General features: G+C 34.1%; 3 protein-coding genes across 4 annotated transcripts; 1 reads left to right on the top strand and 2 right to left on the bottom strand.

Moving 5' to 3' along the window:
- Window positions 298-2,686, top strand: LOC104741839 (tobamovirus multiplication protein 2A). Of its 2 annotated transcripts, none has more exons than XM_019235242.1 (7): window positions 298-515; window positions 846-1,141; window positions 1,232-1,331; window positions 1,516-1,596; window positions 1,723-1,827; window positions 2,029-2,238; window positions 2,337-2,686. In XM_019235242.1, the coding sequence occupies exons 2-7, from the start codon at window positions 903-905 to the stop codon at window positions 2,442-2,444; spliced, it is 843 nt and encodes a 280-aa protein (XP_019090787.1). In that variant the 5' UTR covers window positions 298-515; window positions 846-902; the 3' UTR covers window positions 2,445-2,686. The 2 variants fall into 2 exon arrangements, with proteins under 2 accessions (XP_019090787.1, XP_010461064.1); XM_010462762.2 differs by having other exon boundaries at window positions 302-515; window positions 832-1,141.
- Window positions 11,858-14,593, bottom strand: LOC104741838 (ribose-phosphate pyrophosphokinase 2, chloroplastic). The gene is made up of 8 exons (XM_010462761.2): window positions 14,194-14,593; window positions 13,597-13,770; window positions 13,261-13,509; window positions 13,007-13,150; window positions 12,743-12,910; window positions 12,572-12,641; window positions 12,292-12,373; window positions 11,858-12,189 (listed from the first exon to the last, which is right to left on the bottom strand). The coding sequence occupies exons 1-8, from the start codon at window positions 14,338-14,340 to the stop codon at window positions 12,009-12,011; spliced, it is 1,215 nt and encodes a 404-aa protein (XP_010461063.1). The 5' UTR covers window positions 14,341-14,593; the 3' UTR covers window positions 11,858-12,008.
- Window positions 16,639-18,240, bottom strand: LOC104741837 (probable FBD-associated F-box protein At1g32375). The gene is made up of 3 exons (XM_010462758.2): window positions 17,407-18,240; window positions 17,190-17,324; window positions 16,639-17,096 (listed from the first exon to the last, which is right to left on the bottom strand). The coding sequence occupies exons 1-3, from the start codon at window positions 18,238-18,240 to the stop codon at window positions 16,821-16,823; spliced, it is 1,245 nt and encodes a 414-aa protein (XP_010461060.1). The 3' UTR covers window positions 16,639-16,820.

The following is a 27,507-nucleotide window of genomic DNA, read 5'->3' as shown; positions in this document are numbered from 1 at the left end:
GTATACATTTGAATATTAAAATTACTATAAAGAAATCTGAAAAATGATGATGATATATATTCACAGAAACGACAGGTACACAGATAATATATACACATTTGGATTTATTTAGTAAAATTTGAAACAAGAAAGATTTTTATATGTTTTTAGGACACTGTCTATAATATATAGTACATTCCATTCTACACAAAACTAATTTAAAATTGCCGACAGAAAGGAAAAAAATAATTTGTGTATCAACGACACGTAGAAGAGATGTAGTTGGGCTTCTGCAAAAACAAAAAGAGAAGAAGCTTAAAATGGCCTATCTCTTTTAATTTTGTCAGTCCTTCTTCATATTTTAAATTGCCAGCCTGCATCAGTATTACAGCAAAAATTCCAAACCAAAAAAAAAAAAAAAAATTCCCGTCCTTCGATTTCATCATCGCCTTCCTTCCTCCTCTCTCGACGACAAGAACCCAAAAAAAAAATTCAATCATCGCGAAGATCGAAGAATCATCTTTAAACAGTTCTCCGTAAGTTTTCAATATCTATGCTTCGATCGCTTAATTTTGGATTTTGTTCACCTTGAGGCTCGATCTGAACTCATTCGTTCGATGATTTTTCTTTTGTTGTTGTTGTTTTACTGAATTCGTGGAATCATAAAACCCAGTCCAAGCTTAGATTAGATTAACTCCCTGTGATTTTTGATCGTTTCTTATGTCGATTAGAGAAGATTTGATTTCCATATCTCTCATACGAGGCTTGTTTCATGTAATTATAGTCAATTGAATTTGGGGCACAATTAATTGATCTTTTATTTATTTTTTTTGTGGTTTTTGTGTGTTTTAGGATAATTACTTCAGGCTAATGAATTAAAAGAGAAAAGCTTGAGTGAACCGGAAAAATAAAAAGAAGAGAAAATGGCTTGTAGAGGTTGTTTGGAGTGTTTGTTGAAGTTACTCAACTTCCTTCTGGCTGTTGTTGGACTTGGCATGATTGGTTACGGTATCTACTTGTTTGTTGAGTACAAGAGGGCTACAGATAACTCCGTTACATTCGATCCGGTAAATAGCGATCAAAGTTACGTGTCATTTGGAAGGCCATTGCTTATGGCTGTGACACTTTCTTCTAATGTGTTTGACAATCTTCCAAAAGCCTGGTATGTTTGTCTCTACTGGTTACTGTCGTTTACTAGCTTAGTATGTTGGGTCCGAAACAAAAGTCTTATGTTTTATCATGTAAATTGCAGGTTCATATACTTGTTCATTGGTATTGGTGTGACTCTCTTTGTTATTTCTTGCTGCGGCTGCGTTGGTACTTGTTCGAGGAGCGTCTGCTGCTTATCTTGTGTATCCTCATTGCTGAATGTGCTTCTTTTTTTTTTTATCCAACATTTCGTTTTAGATAAGGACTTGTGGAATTATATTATTAAGACCTTGTTGTGTTATAGTTCTGATGCCTTGAACTTTAGTTATATCATATAACTTATATCCTTGTTATGATAAAATGTTCTATTTCCTTAATTGAGAATAGTACTCTCTGCTTCTGATCTTATTGATCTTGGTGGAGCTTGGAGCTGCAGCATTTATATTCTTCGACCACAGCTGGAGAGAGGTGAGTTGTCTTTTTTTTTCTTGTTTATTTTTCTCTTCGCCTAGATTGCCTGTTCGGATTATATAACCAGACATGATAGACTATTCAAGTACATATCTTACCGTTTTGTATAATTGTTTTTCCTAGGAAATTCCTTCTGACAGGACTGGAAACTTCGAGACAATATATAACTTCCTGAGAGAGAATTGGATGATTGTAAGATGGGTAGCTCTAGGAGCAGTTGTTTTTGAGGTAAGAGCAGGCAACTTTAAGAACTTTTGATAATTTCTTCTCTTCTCGTTTTTTGAGTTATAAAGATTAAGGTGAAACACCGATGAGTTTAACTTGTCAGTAAACTATCTTGAAAAATCAAATTATCCCTGGGAAGTGCTTGTAGACTGTTGTATGATTTACCTATAAAAAACTCTTAATGCTGTCTTGTTTATCTTGCAGGCTTTGCTTTTCTTGCTTGCCCTGATGGTTAGGTCAGCTAATTCACCACCAGAGTATGACAGTGATGATGAGTTTATTGCTCCAAGACAACAAATCAGACAGCCATTCATCAACCGCCAAGCCGCCCCTGTCACTGGTGTCCCAGTTGCTCCTACTTCGGACCAACGCCCGAGCCGCAGTGACCCTTGGAGTGCACGTATGAGGGAAAAGGTAACATGAGTATTATGTTGTGCTGCAATAAGAAGAAAAAAAAAGCATTAACATGATACCCTAGATTCATTGATGGTGTTTCTTTTTGTTGGAAACAGTATGGGCTTGACACATCTGAGTTCACATACAATCCCTCTGAGTCACATCGGTTCCAGCAAATGCCAGCGCAACCAAACGAAGAAAAGGGCCGATGCACCATAATGTGACTCCAGTTTAAAAGTCTTGGAAAGTTCAGTCAATTCTCTTTTCCTGTTTTTTACTTTTTCCTGTGTGTAACAAATCAAGAGTATCAGTTAAATTAGGGTTCTTGTTTCTGGGTTGATGATGACTCTAGCATCTGAGATCTCTAATCAACCTAGTCACGGTCTCAAAACTCATTTGTTGTGTCTGTGTAGTCTTTGTAAGGAGTTACCATTATGAATATTCATCTTGGTTCTCTGCTGATTCAGTCCTATGTTTCTTATTATATATGAAATTCAATCGTTTCATCTTCCACGTTCTTTCTATTTTATACCTTAGAAATCTCGCTTGTTATACATTATAAAACCATAGCCAATAAGGCAGATTAGGTCCAATTTTATAAACTGTAACATCCATATGATAAAGTTGGGTATGAAGATACATAAGGTTTGCTCTGCTCAGAGATCCTCAGATGGCAGCTTCTCTGCAATTGCATCACTACTCTGTCCTGATTAAAAAATCTTTGCTATTCCTCTTGGTTATGCTTTTATTTTCTCCATCCTCTTTGATGAAACTGTGATTCTAATTCGAAGCTTTGAAATAGTAACTGTAAAATGTTGTTATTGGGTTATTGAGTTTTGTGGATACGAGAGTTTATGCAGCAGTTTTGTAGAACTTATGTTTTGTGTAGCAGTTGATGTTCGATTGGGATACATCAAGAGTTCTTAGGTTTATTGTGTGGGTTCCAAGTAATCGATTACATAAAAGTAACTACCTATCGTAATAATTCAACTTGCAAATTACACTCTTTCCTGAGGTTTCTACACAAGATACGTAAATGTGGGAAACCAACGATTAGAGATGGGTAAACAACTAAACATTCTTACAAAGAAATGTTAGAAGGAGTTTTATATTTATAATCACATCTTAGTGACTAGTGAGTTCGAACAATGTTTATTTTCTGTAAATCCATAGAGGCATAGACTGAGTTACAACAAGTCAACCACATGCCGTTTTGTGCCGCTTGTCGGTGCTACAAGAGACCAAACTCTTAATCTCATCTCCTACACAGTTGTAATATTTTCCATGCGTAATACACAACAATAACTATTACTATTTTAGTTTAACAATCACTTTAAATATCGAAATCAAATACCCATTCAACAAAACACACTTGTACAGAAAATATACAATTTACATTCGTCAAATTCTGAAGAATGATTGATAAGTATTATTATTGTAACAAATCTTTCAGGTAAAATATTATCAAAGTATTATTATTGTAACAAAAATATAAAGAAAGATTTTTAATGATATTATTTTGTTACAATAATAATACTTATCAATTCATTAAAATCAAAATTCATGAAATGATAAGTATTATTATTGTAACAAAAATATAAAGAAAAAAAGAAATGAAAAAATACAACACAGTAAAATCAAATATAAATAAAATGTTCTTAATATAAAATTAAATATTTCGATCATAACATATAATAAATGTGCTAAGTATGTTGGTTTTAAATCAAAATAAGAAGTTATTCATGTTTAAAGTTATATTATAAATTCATGTTACCAATAAAAGAATAGAAGGATTTGGTGTATAATATTTGGAATTACATTATAATAAAATATCTATTTAAAACATGAGATTCGGTTTGATAGTTAAATTATATTTCATGTTATCTATTAAACTCATATTACTATTATTTGGAATTATAACATAACATAAATAATTAAAATAGTTTGAATGATCTATATTATGGATCATTTTCAAAATTGAAAAACAGTGAACTTTGATTTAAAAAGGTATACCCAAAAAAGAGGATAATATTAAGAAGTGGTCAAAAATTTAACAAAAAGTGGAGGGTTGCTTGAAATGAAATATATATTAAAAAAAACTTATTATGAACATCACACAAAATAGTAGTTAAAAATATTAAGAATAAATTTGGGAAAGCTATTTGCAATAAAATAATAGTATTAGTAGTAAATTGTAGAATTTTTGATTGTAAGTAAATATTATTTTTGTTTTTAGAAAAAAAATACATGTATTGCCAAATTTTGTAAGTTACATATCTCTTATTTTGTTGTTGGAACCTTGTTAGAAGTATGCTAGGTTGATGATTTTTAATTGGTTATAATTGATATGATATTTATATTAATTTAGAATTGGTTTGGTTTGTATTCCGCTGTGCATGTTGAATTGTTGTTGATTTATTGTTTGGGTTGTAATTAAATATTATGGTGTATTTAATTATATTATTATTATTACAAAAAAACGGGTTGGATTGTTTCAGTTTGGTATCAGAGCCCTTACGGTTCTAGGATGGTTAAGTGGATGGTTAGAGCGGTTAGGAATTTAATTGGGTGAATGATTTTCCTGTTGCTCGATTTATGATGCTGTGTGATGGAATTGATTATGAGTAGTTAGTCAATTTGTTTGTGGTATGGAGTCCAGTATCATCCTCTTCGAGCCTTCAATGAGATTCCACGGTAAGTTGTTTTATGTGTGGTTTGTTGTGTGGTGTTTTTAGCTAATGTGCGGAAGGTGCAGTCGGCTATTGAGAAATTGTTAGAAAGTGGTAGATCACGCCGGTATCGGGAAATACCGTGGGCGGTGAATTGTGGGTGTAGATGTTTTGCAAATGGAGTTCGTTTGGATTTTTGACTCGTGAGTCATGTGGAAAGGAAATAGCCCGGGAATTCGATAAATGGAAAGTTTCCATAAATAGAAACTTTCTATAAATGGAAAGTTACCATAAATAGAAAGTTTCTAGAAATAGAAAGTTTACATAAATAGAAAGTTCTATAGATAGTTAGGACTTGTCTATTTTTGGAAAGGGGATGTGAAATGCCTGGAGTGGCGGAATTGTGTAGTGGTTGACCTGAGGAGTGGTCACAGTTGATATGATCAGTTCTCAAGGATTTTTGTTTTGATTGGTGGTGTCACGGTGTTAAGAGAATATGAGGGTTCTAAAAATAGGAAGTTTTATGAATAGTTAAAGCTTACCTATTTATGGAAAGTGCGGCTTGCAAAGCATTTGATGCGGTGAATCACAATACTTGTTTGTTTTATTACGCTCGTATTGATGATTTGTTGTGGATAATTCCCAAGCGGAAAAGCTATTTTTGGAAAGGGTGTGTGTGAACACCAAAATGTTTTGGATGTTTGTAGTGAGGCCTGGGGTGGCCATGGCGGTGGTGTTATTCTTGGAGAGAGTATGGTGTTGGTAGGACATTGAGATGTTCTACGTTAATCACGGGGGGTGGTCCCGGTTGGTGAAATGCTTATAGACGTTATGACTGTTTGCTATAGGGACAGGGGTCCAGAACAACTCATGAGGTGATGGGGGTTCTCCTGAGGGGACGGGGGTTCCCTAGATACCGATAGCTCGAGGGACTACGGTCCTGAGAGTGGCAGAGGAGATGGAGGTTCTCCTGAGGAGATGGGGGTTCTCTTGGTATCCAGATCTCGAGGGTGACGAACCGAGGGTGAGATGGTATGGCTCGAAGACGGGGGTCTGAGAGTGTGATCGGTATGGCTTGAAGGTTGCGATCTAAGAGCAGATGAGTTGGTGGCAAAAGTGTCAAGGACGTGGGGATAAGCATGGTAATCGGATGTGGATTTATGAGATTGATGGGTGTTTAATCTCAGGTGTCCGGTTGGGATCGGATGCGGATCTCGGGGTTGATGGGGGTTCAATCTCGGGGTTTCTGTGTGTTGTCAGGGAGGGTCAGGTGTATGCTGGTAAGAGGCCAGAGTGGTGATGATTGGGAGAGTATGGTTTAGATTGACCAGTGGGGTCAGGACTTTGCTGACCGGTGGAGTAAGGGTTGTGTGGACCGTTGGGTCACGGAAATGTGCCGGCTGTTGCAACAGTTGCACAGGAAACTTTGGCTGATAGTGTTCAGTCCTGTCGGAGGATGTGCGGGCTGTGATGACGGTTGCATGGAGGTCCTTGGCGGATGGACAGTATTGCGGGATTCCAGGACAAATCCTTGTTGGTGGGGGAGAATTGTAACGACCGTGCCCCGAAAAATATGAAATATGGAAGTTTATATCGAGAATTGGAGTGAAGTCGGTTTAATTTGCGGTTAATTTACTAAGATGGTCGATTTATTAATTAAATCAAAGGATCGTTTAATTAATTCTGGTTTAAATAAATCTTGGCTTAATCTAATTAAATCATGGTTTTTTATAATTAAACCAAAAACACTTTTTGTTAATAAGAGGACGCCTCCTCTCCTGTTTTTGCTATTGTCGACATTGTTTTGAGAGAGAGAACTCTTGGTTGTTTAGTGTAAAGCAGGAAGAGAAGGAGATGAAGCTTTTTCTTTAGAGTAATGAGAGAAACAGAACTGTCAGGGTTTGGAAGAAGGAATATCCGATTACTCAAAACGTTTCGAAATGTATTGATTTTTGGTAGGGTTGTAGCTAAGAGATTTTAGTACATTTTCCTTTTTACAAAAGTGAATTTGAGTTAATATTCTAGGATATATAGACTGTTTCGTGGGGCGTTTTGTCTCAGTCGCGGATTGAGACCAGCGGATGTTTTGGGGACCGATTGCGGTTTCATTTGAGATCTGATCTTGCTGAAATTTTTTGGGAAGCTTCAGGACATATATAATTCGCTTTTCAGCGGAGGGATTAGAAAGTTAACGGTTCATTTTGATTTCGTGGTTTCACTTGTGAGGTTATTCTTTTCTGATTTTTCTGGCAGTTTTTTTTCAATGTTTGTTTATTTTTGTGATTGGTTGTAGGAGCGAGTTTGGTAGTTCTTGGATATTGGAGAGCCTCTCTTTTGGTTGTCGTTATTTTCGTGAATCACTTGTTAAGGTGAGTGCGTGACCATGAGCTTATCTAAGCGATTGGGTTGTATAACTTGTTTTGGGTGATAATGTGTAGGTGTGGTGAATGTGTTATTGAGTGTTCAGTTTAATGGCTGGTTTGTTATGTTTTATTTGTGTTTGTACTTTTGATTTGCTTGTGTGTATAGCTCGTAGATGGGAGGATCTTCTCACTGGGTATTTCTGGTAATACTCACGCATCTCATTGTGTTTGTGGTGCAGGTAATGTGTAGCGTGGAATCATGACGATGAGGAGGAGGATGATCTAGGATCTCGGTTGTATTATTGTTTATGTTATTTTGTTGTTGGAACCTTGTTAGAAGTATGCTAGGTTGATGATTATTAATTGGTTATAATTGATATGATATTTATATTAATTTAGAATTGGTTTGGTTTGTATTCTGCTGTGCATGTTGAATTGTTGTTGATTTATTGTTTGGGTTGTAATTAAATATTATGGGATATTTAATTATATTATTATTATTACAAAAAAACGAGTCCGGTCGTTTCAGTTCTTATATGTAAATCTTAAGAGACAACGAACCTTTGTTATCACACGCCAAAATTCAAACACTACAATCATCACTGTGAAAAGGATATGTTTTTTTTTTATACTACGTAACTGATTCACTCTAGTTTATGTATGCTTCACAAAGAGAGTTTATCCTCCAATCACGATTGAGAGATTACTTTAGAAACAAAAAAATACTGATGTGTTGCGCTTACAAAGCTCGAGAAATGATTTCTTTATTTGTCCTCAATTTTTCATTAGTATTTCTATTTACATACCATCGTATTTTTTTTTAAAATGACACCCAAAATTTATTTTTTTTTTTAATTTTCTTTATAACTTAATTGTATCACTTACACCTAAAAATTAATTCTTTTATTTTCTTTATAACTTAATTGTATCACTTATTTACATTTTCATAAAATTTTAAGAACTCTTTATTCATATGGTGATATAATATAAAATTCAAATTATAATAATTTTCATATATTAAATCTTAATTATTATACAAAACTTTTATATATTCAAATAAAACTGAAAAGTATATACTACACAAATAAAATTTAGATCCCAAATAATAATTTTACATATAAATATTACAGATTTTGTATATATAAATTACAGTAAAATTATTTTACTTTGCACATAGTGCGGATTGTTATTTATAATAAAATAAACTGCTAAAATGATGTTAGATTACAAATAATAAGTAACCAATATGTTTAAAGAACTTTGTGTCCTTTAATGAAGAAAATATCAACTTCCCTTAACTCATCAAAAGTTCTAAAACCATCAAATCAAATCAAAGACATGTAGAAGAAACCATATAAGTATATATACACATAACCATATAAGTATGTATACACATAAGATGGAAACAAAAATCACATAGTTCATACTATCATAGTATTTCTAAGGTGATAGCCTCAAACGTAATTTGCTGAGCTGAATATACTTAAGAAAATTTTCAGATTATTGGAGTTGATCAACCAAAACACAACAAAGGTTTTTTCCAAAATCAAAATTAGAGTTTTCCTCCGATTCTATATATAATATTTATGAAATAAAAAGTTCGTAACGAATTTAGAAATTTGTTTTAGCCAATTTCTCACACAGAAAAACAAACAATATAATTAAGGGATATATGTGTCTTGCTTGAAAGCAGCATCATCGGTGGAACCATTTTTCTTTATATTATTTGCACAACAATATTTCTTTATCTGATACGTAACCTTGTAGTTAGAAAAATTACAAATTTACAATCCAATTGATAATTCTGTAGAAATTTACTCACAGATTTATTTTTCTATCTTTTTTGGAGAATTTTGAATTGCTATCATCCAACATAACTCTTGCATAAAATCGAGAAATAACTTGATTAACAATTTTCTTCAAGCTTTATATAAAAACAAAACTGTTTAATCGTTGGAGAGCTTTTAAGTTATATTATGTTTCACATATGTACACGTGGAATAGAGGAAAAAAAAGAAAATTTTATTATTAGATAAATATGCTGAATTGTATTAATTTTTATATTTTGATTGGTCACCTGTTTTAAATGATTTGTTAGCTCCAGGTTTCTCCCAAATATTGAGATGTCATCACCTAAAGAGAAACGCATTCTAGTTTTATTGTATTTATATGTCAATTAGAGTAGAGAGAGACTAAAGAAGAAACATTGAAACCGGAAATTTATTTTTATGTAGGAAATATTATTTCAAACATATTATTACATTGTCATAATTATGATCCCATTCAATAATATTTGAATGAAAGTTTTATTAAATGAACAACAATATTTCTATTACACATTAGCAAAGGAATGAAGGAATGAAAGAATGGCTAGCCTTCACTTCAAAGGTAGAGTACTTTCAAAAGTTACATGGCATGTTGTGATCATTTGAAATTCATTGACGAGCCGGGTCAGTATTGATGCTATTCACGGTTTACAAAAATGTGCTCAACTTGGTTGCAATTTAACCAAATAACCGTTGGTCTAAACTGGTCCAAATACGTCGATTTTGGTTTTTTTGTTTTTGGGTCCAAATACGTCGATTTTGGTTTAATTGTGCTTTTATCTTGATTGCAATTTAATTCAACCAAAACACTATTTGTCTAATAAATTAATTCCAATTTATTTGGCTCCAACATAACCAGCTTCGACAATTCTCGTTCCAAAAATCCCAGCTGATAGCATTTTGTAGGAGCCTTTTTGGGTTAAGTATGTATTCAAGTAAATTGTGATCTGAAATTAATGGTTCACGTAACCGAATCTCCTAACCGGATTCTTTGATCGTCAATTTAAAAATCTAAAGATTGTGAAACAAAAAAAAGTCTTAGAAGGAAAAAAGAAGTGTAGCGACTTGTTCGACGCCATTATCAATACCAAAAAACGAAGTTTGATAGGCACGGAGAATCGCAATTAGACTTGTTATCGCCAACCTTCAAGGCAATTCACGCCATTTTAACTAGACGCCCTTGCTCTGCTAATTGGCTTTTCTTTTCTAATTTTCAAAAACTAATCAAACCCGCCCTAACTAATTAAGGCCTTGAAAGGCTTTAAATTTTTTAAGTATTTTTGGTTTTAGATTTTTCAACTATCTATTTTAAAGCCGTAAAAATTGTATTTCCTAAAAATTAGAGAATACAGATTTTGTTGGTTTTTGGTAATTTTTAAAGAAAAAACAAAATCTATGTTTTACTAGTTTTTCATTTTTAAGCGTGAATTGAATTCTTTTTTCTATTTTTCATTTTTTTAATAAATTTTTAACACAAAATCTAAAAACCACAAACCAAAATCTAAAATCTAAAAACTAGAAACTATAATTCAAAAACTGTAAACATTCATGGCCTAATTCATAAAATAACAAAATCTAGAAGATGAGAGAGATTGGGACATCAGTTCTCCAAGGTGAAAAATTCACATCAATGTAATAATCAGTCGCAAATTACCCATTTGTTTCATTATTGACAGACTGTGAATTCTTTATCATCACTTCGACCTCCCCAATAAAATCAAAAATTGTTATAAAAAAAGCTCAGAACTTCTTAGAGGGTTGTGTTTGCCGTCAGCGATGAAGAATTTAACTTCATCTCTGGCACACGGTTTTATTCACCACAGCTATACTACGACGAAAATTGAAAACGAATGAATAGACATTAAACTAATGAATCTAGAGAGGGACCAGAGGAGAGCAGAAGAAGAAGAAGAAGAAGAAGAAACACTTTTCTATTTCAAGCGGCGATGTAAAGACTATTTATATGCAAAGACAAGGGGTTTAAAAGAAAACCCTAATCTTCTGACTAGTTTTATTTAACCAATAATCCGTTCTAATTTTCCCACTAAATAAATGAGTTAACATCTGATGGGCCAAAATTTTGGGCCTTTTTAAGGTTAGTGGTACTATATAGTGATCAGTTGTGTGTCATGCCTCCTGCTGTGTACGTAGTATTGCACCAGACCAAGAGACCTTTACTGATGATTTTGTTCCTGCAGAAATGGATCGAGAAGGTAGGCTTGGGGACTCTCAAGATACGGACAGGGTGTCTGAAGTCTGTTGTACGGGCAGATATAGATTGGTTCTAAAATATATAATTGATACATTCAAGGCTGAATCTGTTGAAAGTGGTGAAAAGATGACAATGTTCATCCATCTTTGTCTTGCAATTCTGGTTGTGAAGCATCTAAAGAAGAAGTGAGACCCAGACTTGGAACTCTCCACCGCTCAACGCTTGCTATATCTCCTTTTACTTTATTTTCTTCCCATCTCTAGATGATGAAAATAAGATAGACGCAGCTTTTTAATGTTTGCTCGTCTCAGATATGACAATTTTATTTGCAGCCTTCACAAAACAAAATGAATAAGCAAACCTAAATTTTTTACTAAAAATGTTTTGACTATTTATATATAAAATTTGTAATTATATACATCAATTGTGAAAATTACTATAGAAATTTGTCAATAAATCATCATGAGAAATAATTATGTTTACACAGGTGTAATTGTTTTGAATAATTATTCGAAGTATGATTTTTTTTTAAAATATTATTGATCACAACTCTAAACTAAAAAGAAGAAAAGGCAGAACTCAGACAACTGATGATGTTTGGGTCAGAAAGAGATGCAAAACTGCCAAAACATGGTTAGAAACTGTGAAGAAGAAGAAGACGTAGAACAAAAAAAGAGTTTGGGTAAACCGATCCTAAACCGAACATCAAAAACTAGTATCAAAGGAAAATGCTACTAACGGAGCTATCATCATGGACACGCCAAATGGTCTCACCCAGAAGATTAGCCACCGATAAAATCGTTAACTGCGGGAAGTAATTCTTCTCCGCTACCGGTAATGTGTTCGTCACTATCACTTCTTGCAGCAAACCGCTTGATAACCGCTCTATCGCAGGGGGACTGTCAGATTTGATTCATTCAAGCAAATAGTCTCTCATCAAATGTTTATCTAGAAAAAAAGGAGAACAAGTGTGATGAAATCGAGCTAATATGGATCAAAACCTGAAAACCGCGTGCGTGCAGCAAGCATAAACCTCACGTGCACCCTCCTCATGTAAAAGAGCTGCTCCTTTCACAATGGTTCCTGCAAATAATAAAAATGGTTGTTAGCTATGATGTTTTTGGTCTGCAAATAATGAAATCTTCTCTGTATTGCAATATCTCGACTATGGAATTAAGCCTGCATATGAAAACTACTTTTTAGAGATTGTTGTTGGACTCTTTTGTTGGTAACAAACATATTCATATAGAAACTGAGAGTTTCACAAAGTTTTTAACTAACCAGCAGTATCAATCATGTCATCCACCATAACTGCCACTTTCCCTTTAACATCACCGATTAAGTTCATGACCTGTGGGGAAGAGTATTATTAACACATGTGAGGAACTTGCTTGAAGGTTAGAAACGGAGTAATTTAGAAAAGAAAAAGACAAGGTAAATTAAAAATATTACTTCAGCAACATTGTGACCATGACGCCTTTTATCGACAATGGCGAGTGGCGCATCAGATAATTTCTTAGCAAATGCACGTGCCCTGGCTACTCCACCAACATCAGGAGATACCACTACCAAATCCTCTGAGGAAATTGACTTGCTAGCAAGGTAATCAAGTATCACAGGCTGAAATAGTCACAGAATTTGGGTAAGATTTCAAAGGTTGCATAAAAAGGAAGACGCTTCTCTCTCAAAAAACCAAACTTGTGAAATATGAGGTACCTGGCAATACACATGATCCACAGGTATGTCAAAATAACCCATGGACTGTCCTGAATGAAGATCACATGCAAGAACCCGATCTGCACCGGCTTCGGTGATAAGGTTTGCAACCAGTTTGGCAGCAATAGATTCACGCCCTTGTGTCTGGAAGCATCAATACAATACACAAGATGAAATTTCTAGACATATTACTGCATTTACCAATTATGATGACGAATAAAACCTGAACAGAATATCACAAAAAAAGAACCTACCTTTCTATCAGCTCTTGCGTATCCAAAATACGGAATCACAGCAGTTACTTTCTTAGCTGATGCTCTTCGGCAAGCATCCACCATGATCAATAGCTCCATGAGATTCTCATTAGTCGGAGTACAAGTAGGTTGCACCAAGAAGACATCACAACCTCTAACACTCTCTTTCAGCTGAACGTAGATCTCTCCATCAGCAAATCTCTTTATGCTAACCTTCCCAAGTTCCAGACCCATATACCAAGCAATTTCCTTCACAAATTTCCAGAGATTCAGCAAATAAATACTTCACCAAAAGACAACTTGATTAAAAAGACTGACAAAAAAAAAAAAAACTACCTGAGAAAGAACTGGATTAGCAGTACCAGAGAACAACTTGAGCTTTGTATTGTTTCTACTGACTGATTTCTCCAACCGAGAAGAATCAAAGAACTTTGGAATTGTCGTCTCATTGATGATCGGAGCACGAGCATTCCCGTTTCCAACATTCAGCGCCTTGGGCAAATTGCATTTCTAATAAAAAACAAAGGAATTATGAAAACCAAATTCTCAACCACCTCATAGTCTCTTCTCTCTACAAACACAAACTTAACCAAAACATTCATATACAGTTTCCAATCCCCACAGTCACATTCATGCAGCATTCAACACACTAATTACAAAATTCCAGAGTCACATACATGAACAGAGTGAAAGCTAAATAAAAACTCCTCATGAAGCGTTCAACACACAGATTCTCACGTAATTATGCCAATAAAACTCACTGCTAACTCAACTCAATCCACAATATCTCACAGATCAAAAGCATATTAGATTCAACCAACCACTATTTCAATTTTCAAAAAAAATATCAAAATAATTCAAAACAGATACAAGAAACGTAACGTGAATATCGAATTCATATATTAACGGGAGAGAAAATAAAAAACCAGTCACCGCGTAACCAGAAGAAACGCAGATTCGGGAGCGAGACTCAGTGTTCCTGAATAAAATCGAGGAACGAGAGAAGAGAGACGAAGACGACGAGGACATATACGACGGAATCTTAACGGCGGGAGGAGTAGTCAGAGCCAACGACGTCATATTGTAAACAAAATAATACGTCGGAAACACCTGAATACGTCAGACTCCTCGCCGTTAAAAGTTCCGATAGAGACGTGAACTAATCGAAGGAGAATAGGATTTTAGGGTTTCAAAATTTGGAGTGAGAGAACCGAAGAGGGAGATGAAGCTAATGGTGAATTTGGTTCTTCTCCGGGCCGGGGAGGGGAGTGACTCAAGCGGTGCGGCGATGATGGTCTTCTCTCTTTCTCGATTTTTGGAATTTTTCAATTTCTTTTTTGTTGCACAAAACAAAAATTCAATAAATAAAAATATTGTTAAATAACGGTGTCGTTTTTGTTTGATGGCTAAATCGTCTCTACTTGTAGCTTTCAGCTTACGTGTCAGGTAGGGACTATATTATTATTAAAGGAGTCAAAAAGGAGAAATTGTTTTCTATTTTTTAGGGTTTTTTTTCCCTTTCTTTCTTATTTCTTCTGGAATTTTTTAAAAAATATTCGTAAAAATACATTTTAGTAAATCTTAACTTGGAAATTGTATACAAATGGTGTTACTGAATTTAAATTTAATGGGATATTCATACATATTTGATATTGATAAAAAAAAGATTCTTGTATATCTCACAACATGGTAATTTTGTTAAATTTTGTTTTAATTTTCTTAAAGATTGCATGCTGAACTTTTCTTTCTTTCTTAAATACCATTTATAGGAAAGAAGAATATAGAAATAATGATACAATGTAAAAAAAAAATTGAACAACTTTTATCGAAAAAAAACAAACACAAATTTCTATAGAATCTCATACGTCTCTGATTCTTAATGCCACTTGTGTTTCTTAGAAATTTTCATGCCACTTTTAGGATTCCACGAGCCATCACTAATTGTAACAAAATTACTAAAAAGAAAAGAGAAAGGAACAAGTAGACCATTCGTATTTTGGGTTCTTTTCGGCGGGCTATACAAGTAGATGGGGGTCACATCATTAATATTGTCCATTGAAGCAATTGAGAAAGTGCACATTTTTAAAAGGACAAGTCAACAAAAAAAAATCAAAAGTGAAGATGTGATTCTTTCTCCTAAACAAAAAAAAAAAGGGTTACAACTTACAAAAGACTTGTTCAAGAACACTACGAAACATCGTAGAGATGGCTGAAAGGCTTGTTTTTGACACGTCAAATTGAGCATATTATTATTTGTATTATTAACAAAGGGAGTATATGATAATTTTGTCACTTGTTCGAGATAATATAAAGTAAAGCATTAGTAAGTGTACTACTATAATAGGTAAACAAAGACCCAGAGGCAATCAAGCTCATCATTACGGATTACTTTACTAAACGAAAGACCAAAAAATGTCTGTATTCATTAACAACTTTTTAATAGTCCTTCCTTATTTATGAAAAAAAAAACTCTAAAGGTCCTTCGCACGTGTGTTTGTTCATTGACCTCCTAACTTAAATCCTCCACTTGACGCATAGTGTCGTCAGCACTTCCAGCTCATTTTGGTAAGTAGATACTGTATATGGCTCTATCTCAAATTCTTAACTAGTGTGATTATCATACTTTAATTCGACCCCTTCGAAGAACTTGAAAACAAATTTCAACGACTAGGTTTAGTATAATACCAAAGTTATAACAAGGGAACCGATACTGTACTTAGGATGCATGATACTGTACTTATATATAGTTCATTGCTTTTGAGTTTGAAAGCTTTCTATTTCAACTATTGTGTTTGTACCGGGGATTGCACAGTTTAAACAAATAAGATTTAGTGGGAAAGAGTGAGCAAGTTCTTTATTAATCGGGGAAAACGTGAGATCATCACTTAAATAAGTCGAATTAGAGCTTGTTAGTTCACAGACGAACTAGTAAGCTTACAATGACGAACTGAAAACAAGAACGAATTATACGAGAGATAATAGGAGTTTTCGATGCAAAGTATTGCTCTGTGGGGATTGTCCGCGGATCAGGATGATGATCCCAATAAATGCTTTCTCCTTTTATAGGAGACTGTTGACCTAGAAGGAGTCTAGGGTTTCCATCGTAAATTCCCGAGATTGCCCTTTTGCGGGAATTAGTGACTTGCTTCCAATCTTGTCGGGCCGAGAATACAACTAACGAATCTCGTTGGGCCGAGTGGCATGTTGGGCGTAGCCCATATCCAACATATTGTGATTACCATATTTGCCTGATTCGAACCTTTTGAAGAATTTGACAACAAGTTTAAGTAACATTATTATAATGAGGATTAAATTATTAAAAAGCGTCATTCTTCGCATTGTCGAAGAAATATGCAGAGAGAAGCAGAGCTAAAAAGATAAGAACTCAAAAAGGGTTTTAAGAACATGAGAAAACACAATCTAACGTCAGAAGATTAAAACTTGAGCAACATGAGTTTCTTTAAGAAGAGAAAACACCAAGTACTAAGCGCTTCTAACATCTACAAGATTCAGATCAAACACAAAACCAACTTGACTAATGAACAGGACTTGACTAAACTTCAGTTGAATGCAATCTGACATGTAGGTGAACGCCTAGACAACAATGATAACTCCTTGAGAATCTCATATTTTTCCTTGAGGTCAGTGGATTTAGAGGAGATAGTTACCCTCTTTAAACAATTTCCATTTCTCAAGATGAATGCCGCTAGTTCTTTCTCTTCTTCTTTTCCTTCATATTTTACCCATTCGAGAGTTTCAAGACTTGTCAACAGACATTCAGGAACTGCACTCGGTTCATTCCAGCACGGCCGTGATTCAGAACGAAAGGAATGATCCTGAGATAGAAGTAAAGTGTCACCATACTGCTATTGTACTGAAATAATAAATGCTGATCATCAAAGAAACTGAATAATTCAGGTTTAGATCACCTGAATAAGTTTGAGAGCTCGTAATTTAGGGGAATCTCTGAGCATACACATAAGTAGATTTAGCCACTCTGTCTCACATGTGCATAGCGTTAAACTTACAAGACAGTGGAAGACACTACCAACAGGGTAAGCATCCTGCAAAGAGAAAATACGTAATTTGATAACACAAGAATAGAAACAAGTAAACAGCGTAACTTGTAGTTTAAAATCATATTACCTTTGAGAATGGTACACATAAATAGAGACGCTTGACTGAAGAAATTGACCCCAAGAGCTGCTGAGCATTGGCATTATCAAAGCAAACATCTGCCTTCACAATCTTAGTCATATCATTCTCAATAACACAAAACTCACCGCTATTATCAAAAATGTCCAAGCACTCCAAAGAAGGAGTATCTATCACAAACCCGGAATCGGGATCTCCTTTATTGTGCAATACTAAAAACTTTAAAGAAGACACTCTAACATTGAAAATAGTCACATTGTCATCTAGGCATCGTTTCACAACCAAGTCTTCAAGAACAGGACAACTTGATAGAAACGTCTTGATCAGCTCATCACCTGGATACTTCATGGATACTAGACTCAAATTCTTTAGGGATGGAAACGAAAACGAGGATGTAACATCCACAAGAACCGCGTTATTTAGCTTCAGAGTCACAAGCATTCTACAACAGGTATACAAGCTCACCGGAAGTACCACTGAAGAATTATTACTATCAAACTCAACAATCAGCTCGCGCAAACAACGCTTATCTACTGCTTTAATCCACACTCGAATGTCTCCACTACCACATGAGGTTTTACCGAGTTTTAAATGCAAAGTATCTAGAACTGGTGCCTCGTGAAGAGTCAATGACCTGTCTACAAACCGTGAAAACCTTCCATACTCAATATCTTGATAGCTATCATCATACACAAGCTTTGGCACCAACATCCAAAGAAGCTGCCACTGTTTCGACAAAACCATTGTCGCCACGACATCTTTCGCAGGCAGTAAAGACATAATTCTCAAGAGTAACGCTTCAGGCAACTGACTTAATCTATCCATTCTAGTTTTCAGCTTCTACAGATTTAGGTGCCAAGAACAGAACGCAAAACCAAAAAAAAAACAGGAAAGCCTGAAAATAGCCAAAAGGAAAAAGACAGCAATGAGTGTGAAATTCTAAATATTTGTTGATTGTTCTGAAGAAGTATACAAATAACCCACAAACAACGATGCAAGGTCAGAGCAAAACCAGATGAAATACAAAACCCACAAATCGAAAAGAGAAGCAAAGGAAGCCGCTGAAACATGTAAGGAGAAATCATTTCACAGAAAGAAAGCAATTAGCTGAAACCCCACCGGAATTTCACATTCACCGGAGAAGATGAACGTCTTCTTTGTTACTGACAGCAATTCGAAACCCTAAAAGAGAGAGTACTGAAATGTGACCATCCTCGTTCTGAGATTAGAAGAGTTAAATTCTCAGGAGCTCTCTACTCTCTCCACAAATCATTCTGAACACTCTCCTTTGATCTGCTATACTCCTCTACTCTTAATGACATTTTCAATCCTCAAACTTACCCTTACCAAACCGAATTTTAATGGAACTGATTAATTTAAAAAAAAAAAAAAACAAATTCGACCAATGAGAAGGGAAATATTCAACCAATCAAGAAATTCCACGTTACCCATCATCATCATCATCATCAAAAAAAAGAAAAATCAAGCACCTATCCCACGTTCTTCTTCTTCCCGTGATGTTCACCTTGTCCATGACAAATTCAGCCGTTTTTCCACCATTGAAATATATGCTTTAATCTACAGATTAGATCCATTTCTAACGTCTTAATCCATTAAATCATTAAGAAATTCGATGTTTTATTTAAAATTCTCATATTTCAATTAGATTAGATACTACTACTAGTATTAGAAATTAATGGAAATTGGGTGGGTAACATGTTTTCTGGGTTGATTAAGACACTTTAATGGACAGTAGTGGTTGATTCCTAGTGAGTTATAGATAGACTAGTGTTTTTGGTCCGTGAATCAATTTGCAGATTAAGCATAACTAGAAAAACTGAGTATAACGATTACAAGTGGTATAATCGTATAACTGGTACAACTATTATTCTTAAGAAAAAGACAATTTGTACAACCGGTACTTCTTTTACAAGTCATTATATGCTAGTTTAATTTTCATTTTTATTTTTCAGGAAAAACATAAGTTTTATTTAATCTTTGATTCCATTCGTTTTGTACAACTTAGTACAACTAATAATTGTAATGGTACAACTACGACCAATTTAACAAATCTTCATATGCAGTTTTGTAAATTGAAATTAGTTAGAAATTTATAAATTTTCATATGCACTTACTAAATATAACCATTTAACAAATCTTCTTAAATTACATTAGTTAAACAAAATTTATATAATAATCTTCATCAATTACACCTTTGTACAAGAAAGAACTTATATTTTTAAGATGACTTTCTTATTGTTATCCCCATTACATTGTAAAACACAAATAAAACTCTTTCGACAAATATTTTTGCATAAAAACATGGGAAATGTTCCTACAACAATTAAAATCTTGGGTCCAACTAAAAATGTTTTGTTTAAATCTAAGCATAACTGATTATACAACAAAATCTCAAAAAGTACAACTATGTATATGTCGGTACAACTTTAAAACTAGGAACAACTGTGTGTTTTTTTTACGGCGTCACATGTCATGTTTGGCGGCGCCATATGTACACGTGCAGTTTATGACGGCGCCATGTGACCTACGTTTTCCCACAAATTTTGACGAATTTTCTCTAAAAATAAAAAAAAATCATTTTTTCAGTTTTAGTTTTCATTCCAACTTATCCTTATTTACCCACTTATTAGGTTTTGATAATTTGATATTCGATTTCAAATCTACGATTTTGGATTCAGTTTCAATATTGTATTTTTTTTTTGTCAAACCAATATTCCATAATTATATGTTCGATTTAGTATATGAGAATTTGAGATTTGGTTTGAGTTTGTACAACCGGTGGTACAACTAGTACAACTAGGACAACTCGTACAACTAAGATACGAAGTTGTTCCAAGATTTACAAAGTTGTACCATGTTTTACGAAGTTGTACCAAGTTCTCTAAAGTTGTAACTTTTAGTTTCTAAAACTTTTAAGTTCTAAGTTACAAAATCAGCATAGTTATATCAAGTTATACATAGTTGTACACAATTAAGAGATATATGGTTGAATCCCCATTATCTTAGTTTTGTTTCTTCAAAATCAATTGGATTCGGTGACTACTCATCTTTTTCATCAATTATACCGCATCTAAACGAATGTGGTCCCCAAGGTTGCTCAGATTTTTTTGTACAAACCTATAAAACAATTGATTATCTCATAAATCCTGCAATATAAACTAATAGATTCTTAGTTGTACACGATTTTGAGAACAAAGAAAATTCAAAATTCAATCGAAAAGAAGAAACTAGAAACTGATATGAAGTTATATAAATTTGGATTTTATATTGGTTGTGTGAAAGAGGACAATTTCCAGAAAATTCAGAAAAAAAAAAAAAAAACTGTTAATCGTTTGAGACGAAGAAAATGAGGAAGAAAATGAGTTGGGTTTTATATTGTGTGAAAGAGGACAATTTCCAAAAAATTCAGAGAAAAAAAAACTGTTAATCGTTTGAGATGGATTCAACCCAAACACAATGAATTCGGGTAATTGAAGATTCAATTAGATTGGTTGAGTCGTAAATCCTAGAAATTCTTAGGGGTTATGAAGTCTTTCTTTTTTTTTTTTTTTTTTTTTTTTTNGTTTCATTCATTCAAAATAAAACAAAGATACAAGGATAGTAAGGCTTAAAGCAATATAGAAATACCATACAATGGTAAAAGCAAAAGCTACACAAAGATAGCTATAGTAGTTCGACGAAGGATCGATGAGAGCTTGGAGACCAAAGCTGTGAAGCAGAGTGGTGCAAGTGATAACATGGTTAGTCGAAGAATCATCCACTGGCAGAGCGGTAGACGAAGCAATGGTCACAGTCAATAGACTAAGTGACGTTGACAAGGGTTCCAGAGCCGAGATTCCCACCGGTCCGAGAAAGGAGAGCTGGATTTGCTCAACGGCTAGGAGAAAGGTTGCAATGGTGATTTCGTTAGTGGAGATTGGGGATAAGAAGCTGAGAGATTTATGGTAAACACCGCTCCATGGAGACAGGGTCATAATGCCATTCTTTCTCAAACTTTCAAAATCATGAATCTCAACCTTAAAGCTGTTAGATAAGACTTGCTTGGATTCAATAATCATAGCAAACACAAAGGTAAGGATAGAGAGGTTTCGGTAATCACCGCTCATTAGAGACGGGATCATAATGCCGTTACTCTTCCATCTGTAGACATATCTAGAGTCTAAATGCAACATACCCAAGAGCCCAGAGCATAGATGAATAGATGAAGTACGAGATTTGCAATTGACCAACAAGGTTCGATAAAGACAATTGTAAACCCATTTCAATGATATCGATATAGGACTTTGTCGGAGTCTTCGGCCAGTCAAGTCTCTCTATCGATGAAGCAACGAGAGTAGGTTTAACAAGAGTGCGAGAGATACAGACCTTAGCCAATTAGACTTAGAAGTTGGATCACATCTTTTTGTGGTGGGCCAAGATATGTAAGCATTTGGGCCCAAATGAAGCCAGTCCATTAAGGAAAGGTTGATACAGGGCAAGATCAAGGGTATTGTGGCGAAGCGATGAAACAACGCTTCAGTTTTGAAGATATAGCGCAGCTGAAAAATATGTGATTTTCTCTCTTCGATTTCGACAGCAGATTGATAAGAGGGTAAGGTTGGATGTTGGTCACCGGAGACCGGCTTCGTCCTCTGTCACCGATTTGAGTACAGTTGTCGAATCTCGTCGAGAGCTTGGGTTCTAGAGATGATTGAAAAGGTGTCCAAAAGAAGAGAACAAAGAGATTTATGGAATGGAGCTTAACGGGGAAACCAGTATCCCGACGCCGGCAAGCAAAAGCTTCACCGGCGTCGGAAAGAGGAATCAGAATAGTTTCTTCGATAGTCGTGCCTGGGAGAGAAAAAGTAGTATGAAGTCTTTCTCTTATTTTCTGATTTAAAATAAATCTAAACAAAATTAGATATTAGGAAAGGAGTATTTGAGAATTTTTGATGGAAAGTAGAGAGTTCCCAAAATTAAAACCCCATTAGAATTAGATCCCTGAAATTGGGTGTCTTTATATTTTAATAATAATTAAGAGACCTTTTTTTTTTTCACAAGTGTGTTGTTTTATTAGAAAAGCCAACTTTTACAAGCCAAAATAAAAGGCTAAAAACCTAAAAGCCCAAATAAGGAAATCTTAGACTGAAGGAAAAGCAATATACAGCATATAGTACATGTGACCATTAGAAAACGATTTGGATGACACATGGGAAGTTGAAGAGAAGGGAGTCTCAAACACCAGCATAGTATTGTTACGCTGGAAAACTTCAACTCCGACCAGATTCGCCGGAAAGTTGCTAGAGATCTCAAGCTTCGCCCAGAGAAATAAAGGCGAGATTCCAATTGAGCTTTGATGAGAATATGACTCCACTTGATGCAAATCTTTTTCATCTTCATCTTCAATCAAGCTTTTAATCTTCAAGGAACTTTTGCTAGGATTAATCCATCGAGCATGTCTTTATTATGCAAACATAAGAAACACCAGAAATCAAACCAACCTAAACGATTCCACAAGCGTCGGCAGTGAGAAAGACAAACAATTGTTCTAATTTCATCAAAATCAGACCAAAGACACCAAATTAAACTTCAATCCGCATCTAAAATGTTGATTTTTAAAATGAAAAAAAAAACCCAATAAGCTCAAAGATCAAAATAAACCCTTTAGAAGAAAGGACGAATGAAGAATTACAAATCTAGATCAAAGGAATGAAAAAGAGAAATCAAAGTCAAGCAAACCCGAAGCAGATTAGAATCGAACAAGATCAAAAAGTAAAAACTAAAGCCGACCAAACACTGCTTTATAAGCCAGTCTTTGTCGGAAGAAAAACCAGACATCATCACTTAAAAAGCCAACACATGCCAGAGCCACCAATGCCGGAAATAACACTAACTGAGATTACTGAGTGAGCCAAACAACGCCACTGATATCCAACCAACCACCGCTATGGTAGCCGAAGGTTGTGGATAGAAGCCGAAATTTAACCGGATGCTAGTGATAAGCAAAGCCGACCGATCTCGCTATGAAAGTCGATATTACCGGAGACAAAGCCAGCCACATGTGCTATGGAAGCCACCTATGCCGGAGACAAAGCCAGCCACAAGTGCTATAGAAGCCATCTATGCCGGAATCAAAACGGTGGACTCTCTCTCTAAAAGATTTTTAGAGAGAAGAGAGAGCACCTTAATAATTAAGAAAAAAAAAATTTAGTGAAATTTATCATCATTTTATCCAAATAATATTATTAAATTTCACTAACTTTTTTTGTAATTGTTTTATCCAAATAATATTATTATGTTTAAAAAAATTAAGGATGTAATATCTTTTAAGAGCTTTAATTAGGAAATATTCATTGAAATTAATTATACAATAGATTGATAAAATTATTAATTTCATGATTTAAATAAATATTTTTTAAAATTGTTTTACCCAAATAATATTATTTGGTTAAGAAGATAATATTAATTTTTTTAAGGATGATTTTTGTAATTATAATATTTTTAATCAACGTCCTAATCATGTCCTATTAGCGTCTACATTATGTCACATCATTATTTTTGACAGTTGACTAATGATTAAATTAATTAATGCTAATTTTAACATTATTAATAATAGTTCATATAGTTTATTTGAATTTTATTAACGGTTCAGATTGAAAACTATATTGTTTTGTTGTTTGGATAATAAATATCATTTAAAAATGGTTCGAATTGAAATTTACTCTTTTCCTTAGTTTTGATAATCATTATCAAAATAACCAAAACTAAACGAAATTGCAGCCCTTCCTTATTTAACATATTAAAAGGATTTTAAAATATTTTAAAATGAATAGGCCAGAAATGCTGTGATAACGCCCCCTTATCTGGAAATTCTTATCACCCGCGTCTGTCAACACAACATTTTTCCTAGTTCTCCTAGTATAATGGTACGAGAATCTAGTGCTTGTGTATTGATTAGAGCGAATCATTGTTTATGACTGATAGTTTTGAATGTCCTCGAAGACGTTCTCTCGTTTTTCACCATGTCTACCTAAAATCTTTCTCCTATCATTTTCCCGTTTGTAATCTCTATTTTATTTAGGGGTGTCAATCAGGCTAGCCCGACCCAACCCGGACCGAAACCAGTAAAGTTCGCATATGTTTGAGTCCAGCTCGGTACGATTCGAAATATTTCTGAGCCTATATTTCAAAGCATGGGTTCGGTCTTAATAGAGCTACAAGGTTTTTCGGCTTTTTCGTGCTTATCTTACAGATAAAAAATTCAAACTTATAAGTATTGAAAGGAAATATTTAAAAGTGCACTATAAAACAGATAAATCAAAATTTAAATAACGCATCTACATTCACTAAAAGCAACTTAATTTAAAAGAAAAATATTAAAACTAAATAAAAGTTTTATACTTTAACCAAATAAAACAATATATAATTCATATAAAATATCACAGATAAAAAATTTAAAAGTATAAAGTAAGGTTATTAAGTAGATGTGAAAATTAGAATTAAAGTTTTAAACTTTATTTACAATAAATTATTAATCAAATATTGTAATCAAATAAAAATGTCAATATATATATATATATATATATATTTGTTTAAAGGTTTTTTTGGACCGGTTCCAACATAATCGGCTTAAGCCCAAAAAATCCTATAACTTGGATGGGCTGATCCCGAAAAGTCCAATTTTATTACATATATATTTAAACTTAAACCCCATGTTTTTTCAGGCTGGAGCAGACCAGCCTGCGGACTTAAACGGTAATTGACATTTAAAGTAAAAGTCGTTCATCATCCTCTAATATTATTCCTATGAAATCGAGTATATTATTCCTGGCGACTAACTACCTGAAACTACCCTTCCACTCATGAATCCATACGAGTATTTTGTCCCTAAACTTAGCGTTTTCTTGGTAAGGTGTTCGCCAACTCATTAAACCAGCTTCAGACGAATATACACAAAATGCATATCTTTGGGAAACAATGTTTTTCTTCTAAGTCATGAGTATGAGTTATAGTATTATAAACAAAGGGACTAAGGGAGTGACTATCCGATAAACTGATAATCTTTGTCACTTATTCGAGAAAATATAAAGTAAAGCATTAAGTACTAATAGTATAAACAAAAGACCTAAAAATGTGGAGACATCAAGCTCATCATTACGGATGACTTGCTACTAAACAAAATACCAAAACGTCTCTAATCAATTAACAAATTTTAACAGTCCTTATTTATGAAGAAAAACTCTAAAGGTCCTTCGCAATCGCACGTGTCTCTACGAGTGTTCATTGACCTCTTAACTCAAAGCCTCCACTAGACGCATAGTGTCGTCGGCACTTACAGCTTATTTAAGTAAAGTGTGTATGACTCTTATAACTAGTGTGATTATCATACTTGCATAAATAAAGAATTTGAAGAAAAAAAGTTCAACGACTAGTTCTATCCAGTATAATAATACAGATTAACACGTTAAAAAAAAAAAGATGTATCTAAGTACCTTGTATTCTTGTTACAAGAACTTAGCGCATTAATACACAGTTGAGCTTAATTTATTACATTGCAATATTGCAATAGACTTATCTTCTTCTTCTTTTTTGTAATTTTTGTATCTTATTACATAGATGTATCCTGCAAATTGCAAAATTGTACTGGTTTTGTCTTGTTTTTAAATTTGAAAGTTACACTGCACATGCCAACCTAACCCCTCATTAATAAACATTTGAGCTTAATTGACTAGTCTAAAAACTCTAAATATAGTAACTTGTAATATTGTACGTAGTGTTAAATCTCTTAAATTTACGTTCGCCATTAACTTTGCGTCTAGTCGACCTGTAAATTCCAATATTGTACTTGTGGTTTTGTTTTGTTTTTGGAATAAAATTAGAAAGTTGCACATGCCAACTAACCTAGCCATTCGTAAATACTTACCTGAGCTTAATTTATTAGTATAGAAACTCTACATAGAAAGCAATTTGCAATTTAGAACTTTTATCTTTACATTTATCAATGACTTTGCGTCCGGACGACCTGTAATATTGCAATATTATACTTGTATTGTTTTTCAATAAAATTTGACAGTTTCACATGCCAACCCAATCCCTCATTAAATACATGTTTAAGACTAAATTGTTAGTCTACAATAGAGTCTAGATTAGTTAGTAATATTGTAATGTTAGATTATTGACTTCACGTAATATGTAAATAATGCGAGTGGAACACTCTCAATAGATCATAATCTCTCACTTGAGATCCGCAAGCATATATAGAAATTGTCTTGAGCAGTAAGTTTCATATACTCTCATTACTCACATAATCTCTCATACCACTCATTTACTCTCTTTCGGCAGCTCTATGGATTCAGATACGGATTCTGAGTCGGAGCTCATGTTTGTCATTTCTCAATTGATGTATGTCTTATCACTTGAAAATGATACGAAGTAGGAGAAGAAGTCAAAGTTGGCACCATTCGTTATTCAACTATTCTCTCTGGTCACCTCAATGGATTTTGATTCACAGCCAAAGCCGGAGTCAAAATTCATGTCACTCATTAAACAAGCAATCTCTGTGGGCAACTCTAGCTCTGATTCTGATCCGCAGTGGTTGGTTCCACTAACGACTCAAATGATCTCTCTCATGAGTTCAGTAGCTGATTCGAAGCTGGAGTTGGAGCCGGAGTGTGAACATGAACACACTAAGAACGCGTTCTCCTTGTGTTAGAAGAATGTGTTCTCCTTATGATATAAGAACGTGTTCTTCTTAGGATATAAGAACCCATTCCTCCTACAATTATAAATGTACATTCTAGTAGTTTCCTTATATAGACTCCATTGTATCCCTATAAATAGTTTGTAACTAGGTTATTATTATTCAAGGAATGACAATCTCTCCTTCTCCTCTATTCTAACCTAGCCGCTCTCTCTTTCTCTCTTTCATTCTCTCTTGATCATTCTATCTCATTCTCTATTCTTCTCATACTCTTTCGTAATTCTTACATGTTATCAGAGCAGTAACGCTCCTATTGTGTTTATTCTCAAATTTTCATCTTCCGCACCAGAATCTGATCATGGATCTCAGCAAAAACCTAATCATCCCTGTTA

Source organism: Camelina sativa, chromosome 14 (genome assembly GCF_000633955.1).
Source record: "Camelina sativa cultivar DH55 chromosome 14, Cs, whole genome shotgun sequence".
Taxonomy (NCBI): Eukaryota; Viridiplantae; Streptophyta; class Magnoliopsida; order Brassicales; family Brassicaceae; genus Camelina; species Camelina sativa.
The sequence above is the reverse complement of the archived record's forward strand: the minus strand, read 5'-3'. Positions and strand labels throughout refer to the sequence as shown.

Coding starts and splice junctions, on each gene's coding strand:
- LOC104741839 (XM_019235242.1), top strand. CDS start 903: ATGGCTTGTAGAGGTTGTTTGGAGTGTTTGTTGAAGTTACTCAACTTC. Junction 1,142..1,231: donor GACAATCTTCCAAAAGCCTG/GTATGTTTGTCT, acceptor TGTAAATTGCAG/GTTCATATACTTGTTCATTG. Junction 1,828..2,028: donor TAGGAGCAGTTGTTTTTGAG/GTAAGAGCAGGC, acceptor TTTATCTTGCAG/GCTTTGCTTTTCTTGCTTGC.
- LOC104741838 (XM_010462761.2), bottom strand. CDS start 14,340: ATGACGTCGTTGGCTCTGACTACTCCTCCCGCCGTTAAGATTCCGTCG. Junction 13,771..14,193: donor GCGTTTCTTCTGGTTACGCG/GTGACTGGTTTT, acceptor GTTTTTTATTAG/AAATGCAATTTGCCCAAGGC. Junction 12,642..12,742: donor ATGGTCACAATGTTGCTGAA/GTAATATTTTTA, acceptor TCTTCCCCACAG/GTCATGAACTTAATCGGTGA.
- LOC104741837 (XM_010462758.2), bottom strand. CDS start 18,240: ATGGATAGATTAAGTCAGTTGCCTGAAGCGTTACTCTTGAGAATTATG. Junction 17,325..17,406: donor TATGTGTACCATTCTCAAAG/GTAATATGATTT, acceptor TTCTCTTTGCAG/GATGCTTACCCTGTTGGTAG. Junction 17,097..17,189: donor GAGCTCTCAAACTTATTCAG/GTGATCTAAACC, acceptor CTTCTATCTCAG/GATCATTCCTTTCGTTCTGA.